The sequence below is a fragment of the Rhipicephalus sanguineus genome, chromosome 4 (assembly GCF_013339695.2).
Source record: "Rhipicephalus sanguineus isolate Rsan-2018 chromosome 4, BIME_Rsan_1.4, whole genome shotgun sequence".
NCBI classification, from domain to species: Eukaryota; Metazoa; Arthropoda; class Arachnida; order Ixodida; family Ixodidae; genus Rhipicephalus; species Rhipicephalus sanguineus.
In genome coordinates, this window is record NC_051179.1 from 78497975 (window position 1) to 78525869 (window position 27895).

At 46.1% G+C, this 27895-nt stretch overlaps 1 protein-coding gene across 1 annotated transcript in view; it reads right to left on the minus strand.

Moving 5' to 3' along the window:
• LOC119391314 (uncharacterized) overlaps positions 1-14099 on the minus strand; it is a 40117-nt gene extending 26018 nt beyond the window's left edge. The window contains exons 1-2 of the mRNA XM_049415240.1: positions 13725-14099; positions 11038-11249 (exon numbers count right to left, since the gene is read on the minus strand). Coding sequence (XP_049271197.1) covers positions 11038-11249; positions 13725-14094 — 582 coding nt within the window. The 5' untranslated portion in view covers positions 14095-14099. The remainder of the gene's footprint in view (positions 1-11037; positions 11250-13724) is intronic.
• Positions 14100-27895: the final 13796 nt, after the last annotated feature.

Sequence of the window (27895 nt, forward strand, 5' to 3'; positions counted from 1 at the left end):
AGTCACCCGCCTGAAATCAGACTTTCATACGTCACTGCTGCCGTGCCCAACGTTGCCCGCCTTTACTGCGCGGCCGCCGACACTAGTAGTAGCAGAGCGAAAGTAGCAGGACCCACAGCAGCAACAACGGCCATGGAAGCCATCGAATGCTTGCCGCAATCGCCGCAATGGATGTGAACGGAGAACTTGACAACGAGACTCCGAGCATAAGGGTTCGTTCCGCGGCACCCAGTGAAAAGACACATCGGTTTCCTTGCTGCAGCACTGGCGTTGTGCACCATTCGGGCATCCGGCAATATCACATGCATGCGGAATTATGTCGAACATTCTGTCAGAGCAACTTTCACGAGCGCGCCAAACACACGCGGCAGTACGCGATCCCGAAACTACCACTGAGACGCGACCGCGCGAGCGAAGCAGGGCGCCGGGAGAAGCGCAGTTCGGCGAGAACGGAACCTTTGAACCACGCGCGCCGTTCCCCATGGACTGTGCCACCGAGGTTCTTTTTCCATGAATCAAACGGAAACGAAGAAACAGCATTTTATTACGTCTTTTGATGCACGGAAGGTTCTTTTTTATTGCTGCTGGTTTGATTACTAGTGATTTATTGTAGGCAGACTCTCATACGTCATCGGGATCACTTCGAAAATGTCCCACTCGAGGCGCTCATCATGTGATACATTTAGCTTAATTTCTCGGTAAGTAGGGCACTGCTGTTGATAATATTCTCGTTTTAGAAGTTGTCATACAATGAGGTTTCACTCTGACATAAATTCTTATTTGCCTTTAGTGTTCCTTTAACTTACCTCTGAAAAAAGAAGGTGTCAACGCTACTGAATCCAGCCGATAGAAGCATGTATGGCCATTCTTCGGATGCAATGAGCAAGTTTAGAAATCGGGCTGAAAAAAAAAGAAAGGTTTTACCTAATTACCACTTGAAAGTTAGGCAATTACGTTATTCACTGCACATTTCTAAGAAACACTTCCTCGTTGACAAGGAATCATTCATTCTCGGAAAAGCGTAGCAACAGGGCGCTCCACGATGGTTGCATTGTAGGGCGTCGACACAGTTCTAGCAGGGTGTACAGGTATCAGGATTAAGGTAGGTCGCCACCTTCGAGAAAAATCTCAGTATTTATTTTTTTTATCGCGTTTATCTATTTCTCTCTCTTCCTTGCTCTTTCTGATTCTAGTCCAAAAGTTCTAATTATATTTTTTTTTGGTTTGTAAAGCTCAGGTAGCTCGAACGTTTCAAAATAGTGAAAATTGTAAACATGTAAAAAATAAAATTTATAAAAATCTAAATATGCCAAAATATGCATGTTGCGCCAAAAGTCATAGCTACAAAATGGTAAGTGCGATTGAAACGGAACTTTGCATGTACGTAATGAGGACAATAGCCTATGCATCTAACCTCCACGATCACCTCATCTCTAAGGTAAGGTGCGTTAGCATAAGAAGACCGCGAAAGCTGATACACGGCAGGTTTGTTTTGCACACAATCGGCCATAGTACCAAAAGTTACAGCTGGTTGACCCTTTGTCCTCTGGTTAGTTGAGTTCCCGTGTTCTTATACGCTGCAGTTCACCAATATTTTTTACCAACAAGTAGAAAGAATCATATTACAGTACAGTAATCATATAACCATACGAAAACGTTACAAGTATGTCAAATGCATTGTATCTTACAAATTATCAACAATAAACACAACGTACAGCAGTCACAGCTCTTACAGCAATTAAGAGCTATGAAAACGTAAGACAGCTACTGTAGTTCACTTGACTCAGTATCTCTCCTGTGTTCTTCTGTATCTCGCCACATCCTTGTAATGAGCGGTGCTGTCGCAGTGCAGATCATTACCAACGCGCAAAAGTAGCAATCTCTCCAAAATACATTACATGATACGACTACTCACACCAACTATCCGATATGGTCTGACCGCAGTGGCAAGATACAATGTGGCCAATGCAGAGGAATCGCATGCCGTGCAGAAACTGCAGGGCGTAGTGGTCGGGGTTGCTCTTGTCAGCTACTCTGAGCAGCGCGCGTGTGTTGGACGTCACGGAGAAAGCCTTCACCACTTTCGCCACTCCACCTGAGATGGACAAAGGTTTATTTAAAGAAGTCTAAATTCTAGTTTTTTTACCACCCGAAACGAAGGCACGAAGGCACGAAGGCATCAATAGGCACGCCACAGTAAACGCGGGTCGGGGCTATACTCGGGATTCATAATAATTTTTACAACCTGAGCTTTTTTACTCGTGTACTTAAATTTCAGTACTCGATATGTTGTTGCATATCGCCATCGTGGAAATGCTCCCGCCGTCGATGAAAGTTGAACAGCCTCCTTCGAGTGAAACTGCGCCACCTGCCTTAAGAAAAAAAAAGTCAGGCCTGCGCGGAAAAGCCGGCACAGTAAACAGCGTAAGCTGGAGCAACAGCATCGGAACCAGTTGTAAACTCCGTTATGGCGCCTAGTGGAAGTACAGTTGCGAAGTACCCGCGATGCCAAAATTAAGCATCATATTGCTTAGTAACGAAGTACCACTACGCGTCTGTAAGGCAATGTGTGCACCTGTTGATGGTGGCACCGGATGATTATGATGATTACGAACCGCGGCTACGCCCTTCGTAATGGGTGGGTAGCTTTAAACCACCGACTCGTTACGCAATTCACACGTTGTGACGCCTGCGGCGATTGTACGCATCTGCCGTGCCATTTACAGCTGTTAACGTGACATCTCGCCAATATAAGGCGTTTTCCCGATGAGTTTCAAGCAATGAATGTTTCGCCATACTAGAAGACATTTCTCTACAAAGTGCATACAGAAAAACTACACCTAAGTAGGCAAAGCATCTCTGTATCTTTCGCACCTCTGTGACGTTTCAGAAATCATAGAACATTGCTCGATTAGCTGCGAGGACACCATCCTATTTTGAGTCGACATTCGATAGCACGCGTTATCTCGCGCCATCCAAAAGTAAAGTAGTGGGTTGTGAATTGTGGCGAATTGGGCGTGTTGGTTGATCATCTTAAGCACTTTGGAGCGCAGGAAAAACAGACACAAAGAAGACGACACCAGACAACATACGAGCGCTCGTAATTGTGGCGAATTGGGCCTGTTGGTTGATCATCTTAAACACTTCGCAGCGCAGCAAAAACAGACACAAAGAAGACGACACCAGACAACATACGAGAGCTCGTATGTTGTCTGGCGTCGTCGTCTTTGTGTCTGTTTTTCCTGCGCTGCGAAGTGTTTAAGTAGTGGGTGTTGGCATGCTCTTAATAATGAGTATGCACAATTTTTGAAAACTGGTATTTTATAGAGGCATGTGGATACCAGTTACAGTTACAGCCGGATTGGTACCAGTTTTTCATGAAATGCATTGCCGTTTTTGAGAACAGTGTTATTTGAAACTTGTTTCCTCGTAACGTTTGTTGTGCGCTTAGTCGAGGCGGCTTTGGCTATTTTGTACGCTATGTATACACATTACGAACGTTTGTAATAAATACTATGAAAAAAAAGCACTGGTGTGGCTCTGTAACAGAATGCTTGACTGCCATGCTGAGTGCCTAGGTTCGTCCAGCTGGAACCTCTTTTTTTCCCTTTGTTCGTATTAGCGGTGACAAAAACCTGAGGCGGCGGGCGACATCGCCACCAAAATCGATACAAAAAAGCGTTCTAATCTACTGTTTGCGCACTCGATTCCAATTGCGGCAGCATAATTCAAAGCCTAAAGTCCACCAGTGCTCTGTCCTTTCCCGCTCTTTTCTTTCCGTTAAGATTTTCGCGCAAATTAAAAAGCCCCGCAAAGGTAACCTTTCCCACTGGACTAATTATCCTTTAGGTTCGTTAAAAACTGCCTTACGAAACTGTGAAATATTAGCTGTAGTTCAGATACCTCAGACCGTTGTGCTCTGCTTTGTGTTCTTCACTTCTTACGCACACAAAATAAGTGAAAATGAAAACTAAATACAAGGGGAGATTGAAGATTGCGGTGTGATCGCGGACAAAGAACAATTTTTGACGAGGGAACAAATTATATTATGATGCACGTACTGTATCGTGGCTTTTTCTTTGGCATGCGCTCCATGATATAATCCATGAAGGTTGCGGCCGTCACGACGACTAGGAGGACGCATAAAAAAATGCTGAAAATGAAAAAAAAAACAGAGCCAGAAAAACAATAATTAGCTCGAACTTTACTTGTGTGTCAAGGCTACCTCTTCTGAATGTTTATTCTAACGAGAACTCATTCAAATAAACCCCCATATTGTTCACTTCATGAAGACGGCTCGATCAGCGGAACAAGAAGTAGTGCTAGCAAAAGCGAAAGGTAACATTTGAAAACGATACATCCCAAGTACGAGGAGGTTAGGTGGTGGTGTTCAGGTCACAGGAAGACGTCTTCGTGAGCTTAACGAACTTGTGCCATATATAAATCTCAATGGCGGGCATACACTCATGGTGTCACCATAACAGTCATCAGTGACTCCACGGTATCTCAGAAAAGCAATCTATTCTATAGCGTTTCAGGCTTTATCTACGCTGGCAGTCGAACAGCCATACCCTAACTCAACTGAGGTAGTCATTATATGTCAGGAATTGAGCAAATGTTCATTTCGCGAAGATGACTGCACTTCACTGTTTTGGAGTGATAGTGCCATAGCCCGGCTACACAATTCACAGCTTCAAGAATTACAAGGAGGATAAGCTGCGTAGCGTGCTACTTTTTCAACGGATGGCACTGTTCCTGCACTCCCAGCGGTTCAGTCGGTGCCCGAGTGCAAAAATGTCTAGGAGCATGTGGATCAGATCGTATACAGCAGAGACATTTACGTTTGTGAAGCAAGATTTAAACTGCATTTCTGAGACTTTTACTCGTGAGATTGTCGTTGCGAACTTTACTTAAATTATGTTGATGAGTATGAAATCTTCCGTGTGCGAAAACTGAAAACGTTTATGAGGAGAGAGATAAGATTCTTTAATGAAATGCCCGGAGAATGTAACCACTAGTAGTTGCGCCTTGGACAGGTGAATGAAATAAGTGCAAACAGTTTAATGAGCCACCATTTTATCAAGTTTACGCGAGAGCGTTAACGTGTTCCATCAACTGAAAATTTTCGCGGTGGCATTGTTTTGGATTTACTGTTACGTAACTATGACGATAAAAAGCATCGATCTCAATGTATTGTCAGTAATGTATCATCGTAAGAGGTGTTCCGAAGAAGTCTGCCTAATAAGATGGTACAAGACGGAATACGGTAGAGTGTTATAAGTTACGATATGATAGGTTCTTTAATGAACATTGGACAAATATGTGTGGCTGTATGCCTAGCGGGTAGATGGGCATGATGAAGAAGAAGGTGATATGCAGAGTGTGGGACAGAAAGAAAACATTCACAAAACAAGCCGTAATGCTCAACAAAATAAAGTTCTTTGATTACCACAAAGATATGAAGTGTTTTCAATGCCCAAAATGGGTGAAGATAGTGTAGGCATCGCCAAGGGTATATACGGAATTACGCATGTATGCAGAGTCCTATTCATCAAGCTGTCCGACGAGGCTGTTAGCGGCAGCAGTTATATTAAAACAACACTGAGTTGGTTTGTCGCTTCACTAGTAAAACACGGAGGTGATACATCAACGTACGCTATGGCAATCTGAGCGTAGGTCCATGGCTCAGGGTCTGCAGTTACACAGTTGGATACTTCCAGGCGTACGAGAGGCGTCTTCACTGCAAACGAGATGACACAGTATGGCGTAATCCATGCGGTTAGTTAAAGACTAAATGTAATCACATGACTTTGCTTTGTGCGTGGACGCATGCTGTGTTTCAGTTAGTTTTAGAGATAGGTGCACCTTACGTCCAGCAGCGACAAAACTTGTATCCAAAGTAGAGTCGTGAGCACAACGTACGGTTTGATCTTGAGTGCAACGCGTCAACAACTCGATAATTCCGTGCTGTGTGCATTGAAATCATGAAAGTTTATAAAGAACACACTACGTTTAGGCCTCCTAGCTGAAAAATGCATCGTAAACATTCACAATATTGCTTTCTTGTGTATCATTATGTGAAAGCTAGCAGAGTCTTTGTTTGTACATGGATGGAGGCTAACATGGGCTAATAGATATTCGTAAGCGATCTAAGATATAACCGTTAGATATGCCCGGTATCGTGTAACATACACATATACCCGCGAGCTTTTCAGTACGCCATCGAAAGCTCTGTTAAGGACATACCCACGTTAACCAAGGCTTGAAAGTCTTGCTGGTTGCATTCATCTGTGAAGCAGATCGCCATGCGAAGAAGAGGGTAATCCTTGGCGGTTACGTAATTGCTGAAATATTTTATCTGAAAGAAAATAGCTTATGAGACACTTATTCGTGCCAAGAGAGACTTTAGTGCTACCTCAATAATTGTGAGGTAGCATAGGCGTGTCAGAAATAAGTCACAGTTATGTCGTAACGGCCATAATTTGCAATGTAATACGAAGTAAAGATATCAGCTCACTTTTTAGCTAGCTACTTGTGCATAGCTCAACAAAACCCTGGCATACAGAAATGCGGCCGCTGCAGCAAGGGAAACAACCTTGGAGCTGTCTATCGCATGAACGCCAACGTTGCGACGAGTAAGCAAAAAGTACAAAAGTATGAGCCGTCTGCTGATCTCCGTGAAGATACGGAGCGCGCGACCGCGGGAGACCTCACCCGGGCGGTCAAGGTACGTAGTTCCAGCCGAGGCCACGCTGCCCCCCCTTCTGGAACCCCTCCATATCATTTTAGCTTGACGAAGACGGCCGGCGTATTTTCTCTCCCCTTGACCCGCGATAGACTATACGACGCACATAGACCGTATACGCGCGGGGTGGTGCTATCGATTTGTTCTTTATACGTGACCTCACGGCAACAGCGGTGGCAAAAATGCACCCAGAGTGCCTATAAATTACTAACACAACAAAAAAGAAAGGAGAGAGAACGGAATCGTACATCGAAACCGAAATCGCACGGATAATAATAATCACTGCACTGCATATTTTCGTGCCCTAAATATACTATCTTTTCACGCGCGCGCCGAGATTCACACGAACGCATGTGTACACACGCACACCACAGGAATAAAATGACACTACCTGATCTATCGACGGTGCGGGGCCTAGAACAATTACTTTCCCTGCCGGGAACATTCACACCAGTGTGGTTGATGCGGTAATGTATTATCCTCTTGGTTACTACCAGTAAACATAAGATTTTAATAAAGCCCATAATATAACGTACATTAAGCTGAACGCGTGCATGGAATTACGTAGTATTTTCTGCTAAGGACAGCGACGCTTAATAGAGCAACAGCCTGTCCGATGTGGTAATTCATGAAGAAATCAGCACGGCTGAAAGACAGAGACCAAGAAAAAAATGTACATGCGCACACGTGCTCACTTTCTTCAACGTTTATTTATGATGCAATTTTATAGAGAGATCAATATTGCCAGTGGCTGACTGCATAGTTCTAATGCTTCAGAAGAATTACTGGATGGCATCTACATCAACCGTGCGGGAATATTCAAATGACGGATAGGGCTAACAACCTATAGATTGATATGCTTTCAAGCGTGAGATTGTTTTAAAGTGTGTGACAGTAGCTCTTACCGTTCACTGCCAGGTGACATGGTGGATATTCACTGTATGTGTTACGAAGCTATGGTGCTAGTTTGTGGGAATCAAGGAGCGCGCCCTCCCCCTTGGCGCCTCGTTAACCAGCTAGCGCATGTGCTGGCCCCGCGCGGCTGAAGCGTCGGGAACCGCCGTTAATCGGCGACAGGGCTACCGTCCCTACGGCGCAAGGCCTTTTTTGCCTGGTGCGAGCCATGCCTAGGTCTTTCCCTCTTCCCCGCACGGATTCACGTGTCCGGACAAGTCCGGACAATGCTCGCCGCACCCCACGCTAGCCTACATCGCTTTGCTTCGCCTGTCCTCATTGGCCGCCACTGAAAACCCCCTTTCTCATGAGCTCGTCAGGCGCTGGCTCGCCACGTCAGATGCTCTCAGGCCTTCACGAGAGGTTGACGCGCTGCTCTGGCAGGCGGCTTCTCGTTCGTGCGGTCGAGTGCTGCCCTCTGTGTGGTAGTCTGTTACAAGCTGCCACCAGCGTCGCCGGCGCGAAGTCGGCGACGGGAATGACAGCAGGTTAGTTCGTTCCGTACGTAAGCAGAGACAGTGAAGGGATCAGAGACGTGGGAAAACAAAACAAAACAACTTTACTCTAAGGATATTGCGGCACAAGAACTCTAATACAGCACTTATCACAAACTAACAACTACATACAAACTCAATAAATCAGATACAGGAGAGAAGGATTATAAACTACACAAAACTAACAAACACTAAAACTACTGATGCGAAAGTTCGAAGATATAAACAGGGGAAGGCATACGTGTGATGACCGGCAGCGTTGAGTCCACGACGATCGGATGCGAGAAGTCACAGAGAGTTCTGGCACGACTGCGATGTCGGTGGTGTTGCAACGCTGGTGTTTCCGGGAGGCTAGTGCTTGAAGGCGATCTCGGGCAGGTTGAGCTAACCCGAGAGGAAGCTCCGATGTCTACGATGCGGACGTTAATTTCTCGTCACAACTAAACGAATGGCTAAGTTTAGGTGGCCAGCCGATACAGAGCCACACTAAAAAAACCCGCATTTCCCCGAAGGGGAGTATGAGGAAGTGCGAAGCACGGGGTGATGCTATGGGGGGGGCGCGCGCGACTAAACTGCAGAGCCGAGCGAAGGAGACGGCAGCGAGAGAGCACACGCCAGCCGACCCACGGAGGTCTGGCCGTTTTTAAGTGCAAAGCACTTTTACTGATGATGATGATCTGTCTTCCGAACTCGTTCCAAAGAACCCGCAACGCGTTCAACTTGTTGGCGGCGTTGCGCACGCCCGAGATGGGGCTCAGGTTGTTGTCGAACCACAGTCGATCGCACACCGCGCAGCTATATCCGAAGCTGCGGTCCAGGAAGTCTCGCTTGAAGCGCGCGTCCGGCCGATCGAATTCGAGGGCCCGCGCTCGCTCACGCATCGCGCGTCCCCGCGCCAGATCGGCTTCGGGGTGCTCGGCTCGCTTCGCACGCTTTCGTTCGGCGTCTCGCCGCCGGCCTTCATCACCACAGGCAATGCGCGGGGCGCGCGCAGCCACGGAGCGGAGGGCGGAGCGCGCGCAGTCACGTGGGGCGTGACGTAGCTGCGCCGTTGCTACAGACGCTCCTCTCCGCTCCTCGCGCCGTTGCTATGGGACGGCGGATTCAGGCTCGCTTATAAAGTGCATTCGCACTTAAAACTTCCAGAAGGGATACTTGTTGATCTGCTTCTACACCATGTTGGTAAGCGACTAGACTGCTTAGCAGGGCCAAATCCTGCGCTTAAATCATCCTCGTGTCCCCTCATCCTTTTCCTGGGGGAACAAGGGACCTCTAACTGGGTCCAATCATGCGCGTTTCATTGTTCGAAACTCCGCCCTAAAAATAATTAACTGACCACACCCCCTTTTAATTAGGAGAGGGTCCTGAACTGAGCGAAGGTGACAATCTGTTGGGGTGCTGCCATACGGCTTGTCCACCAGAAGTTCTTCCCGTGGGAACGGTCAGTTTGCTTGGCTCTCAGCCGGAGCGTCTTGAAGTCAAAAGCTTGTTCGGAGTACCTCGCGGCCTTTGCAAGATCCTGCCGCCGCCGCCGTAGGTACAAAGGATCAATCGTCCGCGGCGACGTTCAAAGACGGACACCCCATTCAGCACTTCCCGGATCTTTTCAAGAGTACGTGGTTCCCGCCGGTCAGCGGGGAAGAGCGGCGCCCGTTAATTCGCCTTGACGCCGGGTCGCAAAAATCGCAGTCCGTGACATAGTCGTTGCACCGCTGGCAAGCGTACTCGACCGGTGGTGCGGAGTTTCCCTATACGGCCTGCAAGCCCTTGATTGTCGCACTGTGCTGCATCTTGGTTTAATAAACCCGTGTTTGTTGACAACCTGCCTCGAGTGCCTTTTCTTCGCCGTGTCGGTGAGTCGACGAACCCGGCCGTAGCGTCTTTGTTCACTGCGGCAATGGAGAACGTCGCGTCCCTTCCCGGTCGCCTCGTAGGGTCTCCACCAGTTAAGCGAGATCCCGGCATGGTCACCGTGAATATCTTCCGAAGGACTCATTTCTATATGTTAGTCGCAATTCCCAATAAGTAATTACTCCTCCTAGCCATATTATTGGACGGAAAGCAGCAACAAGTATCAAACCCAAATGCGCCACTACCAACAGCGGTAATCTTGTATCGCGAATAGCATGAAGGCAACAAGTGAGAGAATTGCGGCCATGTCTCTTCATACGAGGCATTTCGTAGGCTCCTATTATTTGTAACTGGCAGCGCATGCCAATTCCCGCAATGAAGTTATCACTGTCAGCACTCAAAGCCAACAAAAAAAAACAAAAGCTTCCACTATTCGCATGTGCACAAAAGGTCTGAAAATTGCAGCTCCATGTAATGGCTATTTCGCTTCGCCGGGCATACAGGTATTGGCAACTTGCCATGCGTGTGAATGAACTTTACGGAATGGTACTACGTACTTCCGCTCAAGAGCTTCGTTCGCGCGTTGTAGCTGTGTAGTAAACGCGATAATGCAGACATGGGCTTCATTCACCACGCAGTCAACAAACGCGCACATGTGGAAGAATGTAATTGGACGTGCAAGATTTTGTTTTTCCTATTGGCGCGTAGTTATGGATGTACACCAAAAGTCCCACCGATCGCTGCGACCAGAGCGACGTGCATGAATATATGCAAGTCGCACGTTCCCACACCGCTGAACGAGTGCGACTCCAATATTTTTGCATGAGCATGCGTAGGAAAGCGCACTTTCCTAGCGACGAAAAATTTCATCCTAATGCCACCTTGTGAAACAGGCTTTGCGCGACGTTGCGGACGGGCGAGCGCGATTAGCCGAGTGTAGTACCCGCAGACGCATTACGCATTAAAGCATGCCTCCGCCGCATCGTCACTTACCCTCGGATGGAGGACGTCCTGCACAGATAGAATCGCAGACTCAGTAGCAGTCCCATTCTTGGAGTAGACAAGCAGCTTGCAGTATTGACCACGTGCCATCACGTTCCCGTAACTGTCGTGAAGCACCGTCTCTAGGCACTCGTCAAAAGCGCCTAGGTCAGCGTGAGATCCTTGGAACAGGCCCGTCGGGTACTTTCCTGATGCGTCAAACACTGCGCGCAGAGTGATATTTCCTTCATTATATGCCTGCTCTTACTGGAAGAACACAGATGGAAGTTCTTCGGGTATTGGTAACAACAGCCAACGTGACCGCAACTTCACCGGGAAACGCAACATCGTGCGATTGACACGTTCATACAGGAACACAAAGCAATCATCTCTCCTCTTGCACTCATGCAAAACCGCATGTGTAGGGTTAGTCCGCAAAGAAATGGAAGAAATGCACACACAAAAAATTAGCATAGAGTGCATGCGAGTTAAGTTAGCGTTGTGCCACTTGCTCATCTCCACCGTCTGCTACTGATCATTGACCCGCCACGGTGGTCTAGTGTTTATGATGCTTGACTGCTGACCTGAAGGAAGCAGGATCGAATCCCGGTCGCATTTTGGCGGCCACATTTTCGATTGAGGCGAAAATGTTTGAGGCCTGTATACATAGATTCAGGTGAACGTTAAAAAACTCCAGGTGGTCGAAATTTACGGAGCTCTCCACTACGGTGTCTCTCATAATCATGTCGTGGTTTTGGGACGTTAAACCTAAATAATTACTACTGCTCACTGCTTGACCACAGCTTCCTCACTAGTTACACTACTTCGGTGATCTCACTTGGAGGGTTCTTTGTCGGAGTCCTAATATAATAACGAGGCCGAAGTTTCCATACTGCGGAAACTATTAATGTATTGGGTTTGTCTCCCCATATATTAATAAGGTCCGAGGGTTCGATATCATATATACTTGGAAAGTTCGTTGCTCGAGTTCCCATATACTTAGGAATCGAGTGTTGGATACCTTACACACACAAAGCGTTCGGGATTCCGGTTCTTGTATACTTCTGAGATCGAGTGTTCGATGACTTACGAAGTCTGAAGGCTCGGCGTCCGAGACGTTGTACCCTTGATACCCTACACATTTCAAACGCTCGAGTCTCATATAACACCGAGGCCGAAGTTTCTATGGCCACCACAGTTTGAAGGGTCAAGGTTCGAGTCTCTATATACGTCGGAGGTCGAGGGTTCGATGCCCTGTGCGCTTGGAAAGTTCGGGGTTGTAGTCCCTATTACTTCAGATGTCCAGGGCTCAGTAGTGTCTGCTACCCTAGATACTTGGAAGGTTCGGTGTCCCTGTCCCTGTATTGTTCGGAGTTCGAATGTTCGACACCTCCCACGCTTTGAAGGTAGAGGGTTCGAGCCCCGACACATTTTGGTAAGTGATAGATTGGAGCCCTATTAGGGGCTGCAGTATCTGTAAATAATTATAAATAATAATATGCTTCTTATGTCTTTCTAAGGAGTTCTAAGTAAGTATTTCCCGAAAAAATGACCAGCGTAAAGTTCGGGGTGTTTCAGGAGACGAAACCCGCAGCGACAGAACTTATTGTTTTTCATAGCAGACGTCGGATAATTTGTGACAACATCGTCGTAAAATGGTCTTCATCCACCGGCTCCAACACAGCTCTACGTTGTTTCAAGTTCCGCCTCAAGTTATCGAAGCAAAGAGTAACTAGTCCTCGAATTTTGAGAGCTTCTTCATCACCGTGTCGATCAAACACACAATGTCAAGATTCAGTGGCTCCCAAGCCACTACTCGGCAATAATGTTGTCAGTGCAGATGCACCATCTGCCCAGGAAGAAAGCGTAAATCCATGACGCTGACAGGAGCTGACAGTGCAGCGCATATTTCTGCGCTTCTAAACGATGCTACACGATAAGACGAAGAAGCTACCAGCGCACAAGTTTCCATCGACTGGACTCTTCTCTACGACCTCGTCCTCCACCTGGACTCTCTCAACCTTTCACAACAGTACTCGTCTATTGTGCTTTCATGAGCATATTCGTGATGAGTGAATTTATCTGTCTACAAAGTATCCAGTTGTGTGTCCCAGGCTTTTGCGTTCCCTGGTATTTCGTATTGTATCAACAAGGGTTGCTGAGAGCCCGGCCACGGTGGTCTAGTGGTTATGGTGCTCAGCTGCTGACTCGAGGGTCGTGGGATCGAATCCCGACCCGGCGGCTGCACTTCCGATGGAGGCGAAAATGATTGAGGCTCGTATGCTCAGATTTAGGTGAATGTTAAGAACTCCAGGTGCTCGAAATTTCCGCAGTCGTTCGCTACGGCTGCGGCGTTCAATCATGATCATAGCGCGGTTTTGGGACGTAAAATCCCAACAATTATTACTAAAGGTTTCTCAGCGTTCTAGAAGTGTTAATATATCCACTAGGCAGGCGACAATACGTTATTTGAGGAACAAATAGAAGGCAAGGCACATTGACTAAAAAGTTATTATTATTGTTGCTGTTGTTATCATCAAAATTAGTCCCCTATTGCTGTTCGGCTGCGGCCGCCCAGCTTTGTTCCACGTCTTAGCGCTTCGTTTATAATGGAACCTTGAACTGCAAGATATAACAGCAAGAGTGAGATCAAGGTTGGGTAGTGACGAAACCGGAAAAGCATGCTCTGTTTTACTCACGTTTCAATGCCCACGGCTCGAAGTTGAGGAATGCCCGTATTGTTCTCATAAGAGCAATACTACACTCTGGCCGCACTTCGGCTTCCAGCATCTTCCTCCTCAGGGACGTCGGCATGTCGGCAAAGCTACGCGCCATCATTTCTTTAAGTTCTTTCAAGAAATCGGACGCGTCGTCCTGCTCCGAAGTAGTAGTCCTCATTGTCCTCAACAGAGTCGCTTCTGAAGTCGCATTGCTAGAAGCGTTCGCAGCGCTTTCTGCCTTTGAGACTTGAGTTAGCAATGATAGCAAGGCGAACATCGCTGCGGCGATTGCCCATCCTTTCGTCCATGGATGGCTACGTCCTCGTCGTTTCAGCGTCAGGAAGAGCATGGCGGGCGAACGCTTTGAAAAGAAACAAAATTAATAATTGTCATCGTAGTTCTCAAATGAAAGCATTGACAACTGTCACTACTTTACTTATAGGAGTGAACCGACAACGCATTTTCATAGCTAATAAACTGTTCAATTTATTGTGCAACTGCTTGTATGGATGAGTGATCGTCGAACAAGAAACCTCTCTGCAGCCAACGTTATCGAAAAAGCACTTGTCTGTCCGAGCGGCAAGTTGCGGCCTGGTAGGAGAGTAGTCCACTTGTTAAAACGATAGATCCGTGGACAGTGCATGTTCGATGATTTATAATCACCTCAATATTCTACGTTCCTCTTAACTTCTGTACTGTTCGTTTGTTGAATGGGTAAGTGAATTCTCACACTGCTTTTTCAAAGGAGTTTCTTGGGGCTGCATATCGCCCTTCCGCATTTGTTGCCACGTCTGATAGTAAATGTCAACCTCAATGAAAGTTACGTTGTCTATTTGCGAATTCACCATGAATTGACGATTTTATGAGCAGTGTCCCACTTCTGAGCGAAGTTTAGAAAGTATACTTACGATAAGTGAAGACTTCAATATACGCATAGGTTCTGTAAGGTATAGCTATGACAACTTGACCGTTCAAACAAATCCGCAAGGGAAGCTCGGGAGAGCTGCTACTTTGCGGTTGAATATATGGAGTCTAGCTGTGCAGTTAAGTAATATTGAAGAAAATATATTTTTTCGAGTGGGCCACAAACGCAAAGGTTGCGAGGAGGCACCGAAAGAGGCGTGACGTAAGAGAGTTCACGAAACGAATATTCGGCGAATTGATATACGTTGTATGAGGTAAGCAAAACTAGCGCGAGCACTTGCCCGGCCACAAAGGGGAACATCAAGACGGACGCATTATTTTGACTAAGAATGTACTACCAATGTTTTGAAACGCTATGAGTGCTCGGCAAATAGCACACTGTCGCAGTGATCCAGTAGTAATGTACCGCAACGACAAAAGGGAAGTTATGTGCACTCAACGCACATGTTTGAATCTTTCTGAATGAAAACTTTAGGGCAGCGGTTTGTTAGAAGTTGCACAATTCTTTATCTTCTGTACATTCCCTTGCAACATTTCTGCCCGACCGTACGTGGGCACCATGACCCCCGCGCGACTGCCTCCTAAACCAGCCTTCCCTACTAATGCAGTGTCTTGCAGATCGATCAGGCTTACTCAGCCGCCCGACGTGTTATCAATGTTGTGCTGTCTGTAAGCCAATAGGCAACGCAACTGCAGTGGTTAATTAAGTTTAGACCCTATGTATTTTATGTTTATGGACCCTATGTACTTTATGTTATGGACCCTATGTACTCCAAGAGCTAAGGAGTAGCCGGTGCCTTATTTGTGCGCCAACATCTCTCTGCATCATGTCAATAAAAAAATTTTAAAAAGTCTGGGAGGGTTTGCGAAGAAAGCATGCCTGTAAAAGAATATGCCTGAAAATATCCCTGAAAACAATAAAAATGGTCGCTGAACCCCAATCCCTGGAAGCGAATATGATGTTGCTTTAAGGACAACATTATACGGAGAATAAAGGATGAATACAATATCGAACACAAATAACATACCTTTTTCTCAGTTGTCGAGATAATAAGCTGTTTGTATGGTTATATGGCGCGGAGGAACCATGACGAACCACTCTAAGCCACAGGGGTCGCACCGAACGGCAAGAGTCACAATGACGACCGACTTCACATATCAAGCGAGCCAAACAAATGGGCAAGGAGAGGGCAAGGGGGAGGGCAGTCTAATTATTCCCGGTCGTCAACGCAAAACAGTTGCTACAAACCTAAAGCACTTTTTTCTTAGCACAAATATGCGGTGGTTGTTTGTTATCTATTCTCCCCTTGTATGTTTTATTTTTGCTGAAAGTTGTTTCCTTGTACTGGGCGGACGCATTGACTGCTGCAGGGCGCTGTGCCAAAATAGTTGGAACCCCCCTCTTCTTGCCCTGCCGTGATCTGGGATGCGTAAGTATTGACCCTGCCATTTGAACTAAGTTGGCAAGTTAGCCGAGCTAACTTGCCACGTGTCCTATAAACGCGATAAGCGCATATGTAGAAACTCAAGCGGCATTCCTGGCCATCAACGAGCGATTGTCGTTTAATATGCAAAGATGTTATCGCAGAAAAATATTTGCACGTGCTCGATTGCCTGTGGCCTAACTTTAACTACCTTTGCAGAAAAAGAGAAAGAGCGGCAAAATTGCACGCCCTTCAAGATTCACATTCCACTTTCCATAGATGCTGTTTTTCTCCGAGTGTTTAAAATGTTATGCAACAGCTGCAGTTTCCTGTGATTAAATTACATATTTTTAAATAAAAGTGCACCACCCTGAACCTAGCTATGATATAAAGTAAAACTGCTACGGGGGCCAGTAGGTATGTACAACTTCTTGACTTCGTGTGGCAAAGAATCGACTGTACTTTTCGTGTCGTGCATAAAAATATGTGGCACCGTTGTAAATTAGTACACGCTTCATCCAGTGTGTGTCCGTTTTCTTCTCGTCCTTTTTTCAGTTGTTGGCAGCATTAATAGTCGCGAAAACATATTAATATTGCGAGAAATTGTTATTTCGATAGACCCTCAACGTAAGTGCTCTGTAAACGAGATTTAAGTGGCAGCCTTGTGCATTTGTTACTGAATTCTGGGATACGCTGCTGCCAGCGGCAATTTGAATCGCTGAAATTATTAAGGAACTAGCTTTTGACGAAAGTTGCGAATTAGCTGTACATATTCACGTTTATCGTTCGTATACTAACAGCATGCATGCTTCCTGCTTACACAAACTATAAGCAACTAGCCTATCATAGTTCATCAGAACACTTGGAAAACCAACGACACGCCCTGTATGCAGCATGAAAATTGGCAGAACACGCGCATTCGGAAATTATTAGTGAGCCTCATTAATAGCCTACTACAGTATTCAGATTGTTTGCTAAATGTCACCTGCAGAGGGGCCCACGATTCCTGGTAGTACGAAGTATGAATTCTGGAAGTACGAAAAAAAAGGGTCAGCTTTTTTATGTAGCGCCTCAAAACGGGCTGAGAATGAGGGTTTAAGAATTTTGCTCTCGATAATTTTTTTCACATACAGTTAAGGTTCATATTGTACAAAAGTCAGCGCAAACAATTCCAACTCGCCCACCTCTCTACCTTACTGCATTGAGGTTCATGTACGTAACGCCTGTGACATTCCCGACATCCACTGATAATGTAAGCGTAGTGAGTCATTTATTTGTTCAGAACTACTAAACTAGCAGATAGCGTTTTAGATAGTTTCTCGCGTTACCTGCTCAGTTGGAAGGTGTAAATGTCCCGTTAGCCGACCGTACTATGGTGGATCACGTGTTAAGGAAAAAATTTTTCTTTCATACAAAAACGTTTCTTATCGTGCATTTGTGTAAATTATCTTGCGTGCTCACCCTGCTTGGACTTCGTTTCCGTAGTATTTTATCAATAGACAAACAAAGAAACGAATAACTAAAGGATCTAACAATAAATAAATAATAAGAGGTAGTAAAGATGAAATTTTAGACACTTTTTGAACAATTACCATCATAACAATCTTCTTGTCTATTCATTCCCACTGTAGGACGAAGACCTCACTCAGAGATCTCAAACGCACCCTGTCCTGCCAGTGTTGATTCCATTTTCTCCCTGCAATATTTAAAATCTTGTCGCCCCACGTTACCGTCTTGGCGGCGTTTCTCTGTGTTTGCATCCCTTCAATCGCACCATTTGTTCCCCGGTGCTTAGCTTTGAAAAAGTGCGTAGTATGAGGACAAAAATAAGCTCGTCATGGCAGATTAGTGGCTATAGTGCACTGCCCTTGATAACAGATTCGATGCCGACCGCTGCGGTTGCAATGCGATGCGAACAGTGTCCAAAATCTCCCTGCTCATGACCTATAGATGCACGTTAACTAAAAACGCCATCTCCACAACTTATTTTAATCGGAGAGTGCAGCGCAATACTGACGAACCCATCAGGTTTCGGAACAGCATCGAGCGCATGCAGTGGCATATGCATTTTTTTTTTGTGACAGGAGCAGCCACGTTTGAAGTGTGCTTGTGAAGCAGGTTAAAGTACTCAATCACTGACCGAATAAATTTTCCATAGCCTGCCCGAAGAATAGACAGCTGGCAGTTGCTATTACATTTAGTGGCCGCAAGTGTAGTCACAAACTTTCTCAATCCAACTATTGTTTACGGTGGGCAAATAATTTTAGATGGAATGTAAAGAACCATTGCATGTGGTAACTCAAAGCCATTCAATGTTGAACTCATATCCATTAAGTAAAAATATTATATTGCTTGAACGTTTTCAATTAAGTAGGCGAACTCATGATGACCTTACGGCGCATGCACTAAAAAAAAAACGCATTAATGACGACTCAATGCTCTGCTTACGTTTCTTGGGTCTCCACGTATGTGACGACGACGCCGTGCCAAGTCGTCGGCCCCCGTAATACTGTCCGCGACGAATACTCATCTCAAAGCTCACAGCTCGTGCCTATCGCAAGAATAGCTCGTGTCCTCGCAACTAAACGTGTGTGTTGCAACCACATCAACTTTCTTAGCGCGTGTGTACTGGCTACCCTCACTCCGCAGAAGACACGTCGCAGGTTTTTCCTACGGCCTCGCATAGTCACCTGCGTAGTCGATTCCTATCACAAAGGCATCCTTCAGTTGTCACGTGGTTTCAACCTCGCCGAGAATGCAGATTTACGTGTTTCAGGCAAACTGAACCGACGACAGAGCATGTATACGCTTTGAGCGGAGTTCCGCAATAGTAAGAAAAAACAACAACAAAAAACATTTCTTACACACGAATCGAAAAAAAAAAAGAATCAGGTTGTTGAGCTTTCTAACGCTGAACTATAACGGCAGCTGCTGATTGGATGGTTGGTTTATGGGGTTTATTGTCCCGAAGTGACTCACGCTATGAGTCACTAGCGTAGTGACGAAGCCCGTAGTGGAGGGCTTTGGATATTTTAGACCCTTTCTTGCTTCTTTAACGTGCACTGAAATCGCAGGGTACACGGGGTTAACGGCATGGCAACCATTGCGCGTTGCGATTTGCGTTTTTGCGGTTGTCAAGGTTAAGCACAGCGAACCCTGGCGGTTCTTCGCCGAAAGCCGAGGGTAACGCAAATTCCTGAAAGCAACAAAACAGAAAATAAATCTGAAAATAACAGAGAGTGAACATGCACACGTTATACCCGCTAGTTTATACACGCGGGCAGAAAACGGGGCCTTGAATGTTCGATAAGGCGATCAGCGACGTGACGGTGACCTCATGTAAACATCTCACCGCAGCTTCTCAATACAAGCGCGAGTGCAGTGAATTCACAAGTCCTCTAGCGAGAATACGCACTGCTGCGTAGCAATAAGACTGATGGCTAAGACGAAGCTTTTGCTCGATCACGCCTATTAATGCAAATACACGTTTAAAACAGAAACGAGAGTCAGTTCTTGCATTCTAGAGAGCAATGCCTTAATCTTCAAATTTTATGCAATTCTAATGAGCAATAAGGTGTAGTTACCCAAGGGAAGATAACCTTGATTTAGGGCCTCAAATGTTCTGAAATATTGCGTATGAAATTCGTAATACAAAAACAAGCTAAAATGAGCAGTATATTTACCGATCTCTCAATGTGCCAGGAGTGCGCATATCATCATCGTTGTCGAAACTTTACTTACCATGTCATGTGCAGACGTCACCATGTGATGTCACCAAACTTGGTGGTCTGTGACGTCATGATGACGTCATAGGGTGACGTGTCAGATGGTGATGATCTTTTACAGCAGTCGTGTTGACGCCGATGGTCACCTTACGAGCTTGATGAGGCATCCAAGGCCTCAGATGATTTCGCGATCTGCAGCGGACAAGCATGTATAATGAGATTTGACTCGCGAAGATTAGTCGCAATGTCTACACAGGAATTCTGCATTAGTTCTACTTACATATTACTGATGTATAACAGAGCAAAGTCTGAAACATAAATCTTTATCCGATTCTAATCTGTAATTAGGTATAATTTAGACAATTGATACGCCAGTCTTTATTGCTGAGCTGTAAACTTTGTAAAGTCTTTTGTTTTTATATAGTTCAACGCGTTAACCAATCTTTATTTAAAATTCACAGCTTCAAGACATATACTTCGTGGCGTCACTACAGCTGAACGTTCGCTTTTAAATGGAAAAAAGCCTAATAAAGTTTGTTGCTTTGGCTCTGAAAAAGACTTTGGTTTTCATGCATAGAGATATATAGGCGCCCCACAGCTTTCCCGATGATAACCGAGTCCTGGGTTGACGTGGGATTTTGGTTGTAGCATCGCGTATACTGGGTGTTTCAGCTAACTTGCGCCAACTGGGTGATTCCACGTAAGATCGAACAAACGATGGCTGGTCGAACTCTCAAATTTATTTCAAACTTTTATATATTATTGCCTGATGAGTGGAAAGAAGCGATCCGCAATTTGTTTTGCCGCCAAAAATTTTTTCGAACCACAGGAAATCAATAATGACGAAGAGGTGGAGTGGAGCGCTCATCCGCTCTGCTGTTTCGGCCAACTTTCGTTATGAATTGCACAAAATACATTAAAGTTAGGTAGCTGAAATTTATTTACCTAAATATATGCATGTTTTTGCTTCTGCTCAGGTATTTTTAGTTTTTATGTGTAGTGTAGATGTTTTTATAAAAAACCTCAAAAATGGCCCAATCGGCAAAATTTTCTTTACTTTGAAGGTCTTTATCTCAAAAAAGCCTTGTAGCAGAGCGACAAAAATTCTGCATTACGTTCTTCGCATGCGTATCTACCAAACTGCCAAATCTTGTATTTATATAACTTTTCAATAAAGAGATATGACCGGGCTAAGTTCAAGAAAACACCGAACAATGAAAATTTCTGACGACAATTAAAAAAAAAACCCATTTTTTAAATTTCTTAAACTTTGTCCACTTATTCTCCTCCACATCAGCTTTCACAATAATTAAAAACATGTTGCATAATGTCGTTGCACTAATAGTTACGGCCCCTCCAAAGAGACCCTTAGGCAAGGATGGGCCAATCCGACTTCTTGCCCAGCAAGTGTATAAAATGCAGGCAGGATTGAATTTCTTTTTATTAAAAGGTCAGCAGGTACCTAAAAAGGTGTCGCCGGCACTGAAGACGTTAATTTTGAAATTATTTGGTCACTGCAGCGGCCACGAGCGCGGAGCTACCGAGTAGGCGCGCGTGCACCCGAGATGCTCATTGTAAGAGACGGAGCAGTGAGAGCACGTTCTCGCGTCCTCAGACCGATTGAGTTCGAAACAGCAACACCTCTCGGGTGACTTGAACGCACGTGCACTGGAGCTTCGCTATTCTATCCGCCCTCTGTTCGCATCTCAGCTAGGCGCTGATAACACGGCGGAGATTGAAGCAAGATGAAAACTCTCTAAGGGAGCTATGAGCACTCGCTTCACGCACGCTGCTGCCACAGAAACTGCGCTGCGCCAGTTGCGATCAGTGGAAAGCATGAACGTGGCGCTCCAGCGGCAAAGCAAAATATGGATTGTCAAAGGAAAGAAAAGCAAAACTATCGGTAACCGGATGCGCTTGTCTATATTAGATGCCGGCAGCAGACGGCGTGAACTGGCCGCGTGTTCAGTGCGCTGTTCACACTTCATTCGGCGCGGATAGTTCTTGTGCTTTGCTCTTACTCTACTCCTCCTGTGCGTCTCATGACGAGAAAGTATAGCTCTGAATGAGTCTATTGTGGAGACTACCTTTCGAAGCACAAGAAGCTTAAAGGAGTACTGATACGAATTTAAAAAAATTTCGGATTGTTGCTCTAAATAAAAATACTGTTGTCGAGAAACCTAAAACGACTATTGTGGTGCCTGGGAATGCATCCTATATTTTAATTAGCGCCACCTTAAATAGACACTTTCGGTTTCGATATCGAGGGGGTGGCTTCTCAGTGTCGTTTCATAGCTGTGTGACGTCACGGAGATACAGAAATTCGCGACGTAGTAGCGGGAAATCCGTCATCTGCTCGTGGTGCAATAGACAACGATGAGTGAATTGTCGTCCAGTGACCCTGACAGTGATTTATACGATTTAGGCTGCATGCAGGACGCAGAACTCGCGAACTCGGAGGAAATGTCTTGACTTGTCGGGATAATGTCCTTGCAGTGTGGCTGGCTTGCAAATGCTCAGCGACGAAAACTTCAAAGTCAAATTAAAATATTTTATACTTGTTCTCCGACTCCAGTGTGTGGACAGCATGGACACTGCATACCAACGAAGCAAAAAATGTCCCTTTTGCGATGTCTCAAAATCGTGTCAGTACTCCTTTAATTAATGCAAAGAAGCCAAAATTTCGCAGTTACCTACCTAGACATAAATGCTTTGAAGGAACGTTTAACGCCCGAAAGATCAGTGACTGTCAGTGAGACGGACTACTTGCGCTACGCGTGCTTTTGCTACCACTGCAATGAAAGATCTTCACGGAACGCACAGTTTAACGATGACATTCTTGTGCCCCCTGAAAAAGAAATCGTCGCAATTAACCAGATCACTGCGACTACCGGTGCACGTGCGTTCAAGTCACCCGAGAGGTGTTGCTGTTTCGAACTCAATCGGTCTGAGGACGCGAAAACGAGCTCTCACTGCGCCGTCTCTTACAACGAGCATCTCGGGTGCGCGCGCACCTGATCGGTAGCCCCGCGCTCGTGGCCGCTGCAGTGACCAAATATTTTCAAAATTAACGTCTTCAGTGCCGGCAACACCTTTTTAGGTACCTGCTGGCCTTTTAATAAAAAGAAATTCAATCCTGCCTGCATTTTATACACTTGCTGGGCAAGAAGTCGGAATTGCCCATCCTTGCCTAAGGGTCTTATTGGAGGGGCCGTAACTATTAGTGCAACGACATTATGCAACATGTTTTTAATGATTGTGAAAGATGATGTGGAGGAGAATAAGTGGACAAAGTTTAAGAAATTTAAAAAATGGGTTTTTTTTTTAATTGTCGTCAGAAGTTTCCATTGTTCGGTGTTTTCTTGAACTTAGCCCAATCATATCTCTTTACTGAAAAGTTATATAAATAAACGATTTGGCAGTTTGGTAGATACGCATGCGAAGAACGTAATGCAGAATTTTTGTCGCTATGCTACAAGGCTTTTTTGAGATAAAGACCTTCAAAGTAAAGAAAATTTTGCCGATTGGGCCATTTTTGAGGTTTTTTATAAAAACATCTACACTACACATAAAAACTAAAAATACCTGAGCAGAAGCAAAAACATGCATACATTTAGGTAAATAAATTTCAGCTACCTAACTTTAATATATTTTGTGGAATTCATAACGAAATTTGGCCGAAACAGCAGAGCGGATGAGCGCTCCACTCCACATCTTCGTCATTATTGATTTCCTGTGGTTCGAAAAAATTTTTGGTGGCAAAACAAATTGCGGATCTCTTCTTTCCACTCATCAGGCAATAATATATAAAATCTTGAAATAAATTTGAGAGGTCGACCAGCCATCGTTTGTTCGATCTTACGTGGAATCACCCAACTATGCTTTTTAATTTCGCGCACTCTAAAGAAAAGGTGGAAAAAATAAGCCAGAATTTCGCCGCAACGGCGAAGCAATGAATGCGATAGCAACATATTGGAATGTAACGCGAAGGACGGAAAACAGCTCGAAATTGCCAGCGCGTCGCTCAAGCCGAAAAGACGCACGAAAAGAACGCACACAGGACGAGCGCTAACTATCACGCCTCACAGCTCGACACTTGAAGCGCGCTGCTCAAACATAAAGCAGGACGCACGAAACGAACGCACCGGCACACACAGCGTTTGAATAGCGCGCTCCTTTCGCAAACGCGGCCGCTGCAGCGAGCAAAGTTACCTTCGTACGCTTGGTGACTCTAGCGTGGACATCACGGAGAAAGCACAAGACATACAACCACACCCACCCCTCATTACTCGAGATAAGCGCGCGCAGGACGCCCTGTAGGGCGAAGAGCATCGGCGTTCGCAGGAGCGGGGCGACGACCTTTAAAGCGTGCCCCGCGCGCACTTCAGACCATCACGCTGGAGACCAAGAAAACATGCTGAAGTAAATGATGCATGTAAATAGCTCACCATAACCAGCCTGAAAGTCGTATTTCTCGTGGCCTAGCCGTGTAACGCCGCGCGCTGCGGAGCGAGAGGTAACCCGTTCGATTCCTCGCTTCGGAAAAAAAAATTCTGAATTATTTTTCTTTGTGGCATATATATATATATATATATATATATATATATATATATATATATATATATATATATATAGATGCACGTAGACGTAGGCAGGAACGGGGACAGGGGGGCCCTCCCTCGCAATTCGTCAAGCCTTCTATATTCCCGGGCAACTTTTTTGTCATATAAAAACTTTCTTTTGAACAATTCGGCCTGGGGCATCCCCCCACCCCGAAAAAATAATCGTGGCTACGTGCCTGTACATATACACATACGGCCCCTAACGGCGTCGACAGACGGCGACGGCGAAAACCAGCCGAGAGTGTCGATATAATTGCTCTCGCAATAAAATTCAACGGGGCAGTTATCTTAGCATCGATCAAATAGTCTGACATTGCTGAACAAACGTTACAACTTTTCTGCACAATATTTTTCTTTAGAGTTACTATAGTAAAGGTTAATTAAGCAATCTTTGTTAATTACTTTGTTTATCAAATCGGCAGTTACCTTAGCGTGGTTAAATATTCTGACGTTTCAAAACAGGTGCTACAACTTTCGCATTGAGAATTTCTTGCTAGAGTTACAAACTTGAAATGTTAATTAAGCAATCTTTATTAATTACCCAGCTTGGCGGATTGGAAAACATATTATGACGTTCTACGTACAGCTCAAAACAACGCTGGGCCAGTTTGGCACGCATAGCGCAAGTGTTTGGTTCTTTAATACTAAGCGCAAATTACCTGAAACACCTGTATGTAAAAGAACAAAAGCAGGAAGAGACTATCAGTGCAGCAAAATTCCAAAGAATATCTACCTTTGACAGCAACAGGAAACCTCGCACAATAGAACGAGACAGTATAGGCGTAGGACTCAAAGGGAACACAATGCGGTACAGCGCGCTTACGACGTGAACGAAATCGAGGCAGATCAAGAAATATGCATTACAATGTACGAAATCACCGGCCAAGCCCTCCGTACAGAAGGTTAACCAGCGAAGATGAAACGTGAGGCCCGGTCTTTGTCACTGGGGCCGCACGACAATTGGTGGCGGGGCAGCTGGGCAGAGAAAGATGTACTCTTCCTCCGAAGCTTGTCAGTTCCCTTTAGCAAATGACCGCATTAATGTCGTATGAGTAGACCACAGTTCGAAAATACGCGCCTTGGCGGGACAGTCACGGCCAGCGGTCTTTCCTCTCGGTGTCGAGCCGCCTTGCTGTATGCAACAGATGACGTTTAGTCCATGGGCAAAACGTTGGTGACACTGTCCGCCGCCTCGTGTTGGCGCTTCTGCGTACGCCGAACAATGTTCAGATCGTCGGCGTGGTTCTGCCAATCATACGTGCGATTGTTGTCGGCCCCCAGTGCGATATCTACGGTGAGATGGTTGTCCGGGTCGTGTATAAGTGCACCGCTCACACAGCTCGAAAACTGAACGGTCCTCCTTACCAAGAAGTTTCTCAGCTTGAAACAATCACCGCCATAGATCTCGTTCAGCTGTGTGGCCTCCGCATGCTCTTCACCTGGGCTCCTCGCATACATGCACTCACCGCGTGGGTCCGGCAGAAAGTCAGTGCAGCGCGTCTGTGGCAACAGCTTCTGAACGAAGGGTTTGTAGGAAAGAGGTGCAGGTTGCGGTTGCGACAGAAGCTGCACCTTGACTGGTTCACTGCTACCGCAGGCATCCTGCTGTCGCTCCGTCATCACCTCACTGTGACTCCCGTCTGACGGCTTGGACCTCGGTGCGCTAGCCTTGTTGGCAACTGTTGTAACAGCAGTCGACAGCAGCAAGTCTCGGCTGTTGCAAGCAGTAACTTGACCCGGGAAGTTACCTTGGGTAGTTTCCGCCGCAACGATGAAGAGCTGCTGAGCAGAGGCCGCCAAATAAATTTTGGGCTGTACGTCATCTGGTTCCAGCCCTTGTTGTGATGGCGTTGATGTCCTCTCAATAGCTTTGCGGACAGCACAGCTCTCGACTAACGTCGAAGGCGCCACCTCACACTCTCTCTCCCCATCGTCGCGCCCCGCCACGGTGGTCTAGTGGTTATGGCGCTCGACTGCTGACCCGAAGGTCGCGGGATCGAATCCCGGCCGCGGCGGCTGCATTTTCGATGGAGGCGAAAATGGTTGAGGCCCGTGTACTTAGATTTAGGTGCACGTTAAAGAACCCCAGGCGGTCGAAATTTCCGGAGCCCTCCACTACGGCGTCTCTCATAATCATATCGTGGTTTTGGGACGTTAAACCCCAGATATTATTATTATTATTATTATTATTATTATTATTATCCCCACCGTCGCGCACTCTCGCACCGGCTCCGCTATCTGCCGCCCCTCACTCCCACAGACCAGTGCTTCCGTTAACAATCATCTGCTTCTCAACGCTGGTCTGTTCTTGAACCTTCGACGTGTCACCTCTGCTCTCGGCAGCACACTGCGATCCCTTTCCCAAAACACAGCGAAGAAACTCTTCGAACCGACGCAGCTGCCTGCGGTCCAGCTCCTCCAGCGCCTCCTCCATCGAGCTCACCAATTCGCCTCTCAGTCCATTCATCGCTCGCATCCCACCGCTGCCACCAAATGCAACGCTGAAACCACACGATGTCCACACAACAGAAAGAAAACTGTATTTCAAACACAAAAATGGCTTCGTCCCATCAGCTTCACTTCATCCTTCTCGTTTTCCTACACTGCTCCTGCCCGTACCATGCGACTTTCTTCGTCGTCATCCAGTTGGCTACAACTACACGTAAGAATATATGTATATATATATATATATATATATATATATATATATATATATATATATGTATGTATTGTTACGAATATATTTAACTTATTTACAATATGGAATAGTCCAGCAGTCAAGATGGCAGTTGTGTATTCTCAGAACACCGACACGTCGTCTGCCTCTTCTTCGCACACCTCCCCACATTCATAGCTGCAACCCCGCTACATCGACCTCCGGCGGCGAAAGCGCCGACTCGGCGCTTGTTAGCAGGTGGTGGGCGAAAGGTACGGCTTCAGGCGAGCGACGTGGACGACGTTGGAAGACGTAGAGGGCGCCGTGTGGTCCAGAGGGGCGATGTCATAGGTGACCTCAGTCACCTGGCGTAGCACACGGTAAGGGCCGGAGTACTTGGGCAGAAGTTTTTCGGCCAGGCCAACATGCCGAGACGGAGACCACAGGAGAACGAGGTCACCCGGATTGAAGCGAACGTTCCGGTGGCAGCTGTCGTATGTATGTTTCTGGCGGAGTTGCGATTCCGAAAGGCGTCGATGGGCGATCTGACGGGCCTTTTCGGCTGTGCTAATAGCGTGGCGAGCATATTCGGTGGACAGGTGGGCAGGGGTGGGTACGAGCGTGTCGAACGGCAAGGTCGGTTCTCGTCCATACAAAAGGTAAAAGGGAGAATATCCAGCAGTGTCGTGGCGCGAGCTGTTGTAAGCAAAAGTGACAAAGGGTAGCGCAATGTCCCAGTCGCGATGATCGGTCGAGACATACATGGCGAGCATGTCAGTGAGCGTGCGATTCAAACGTT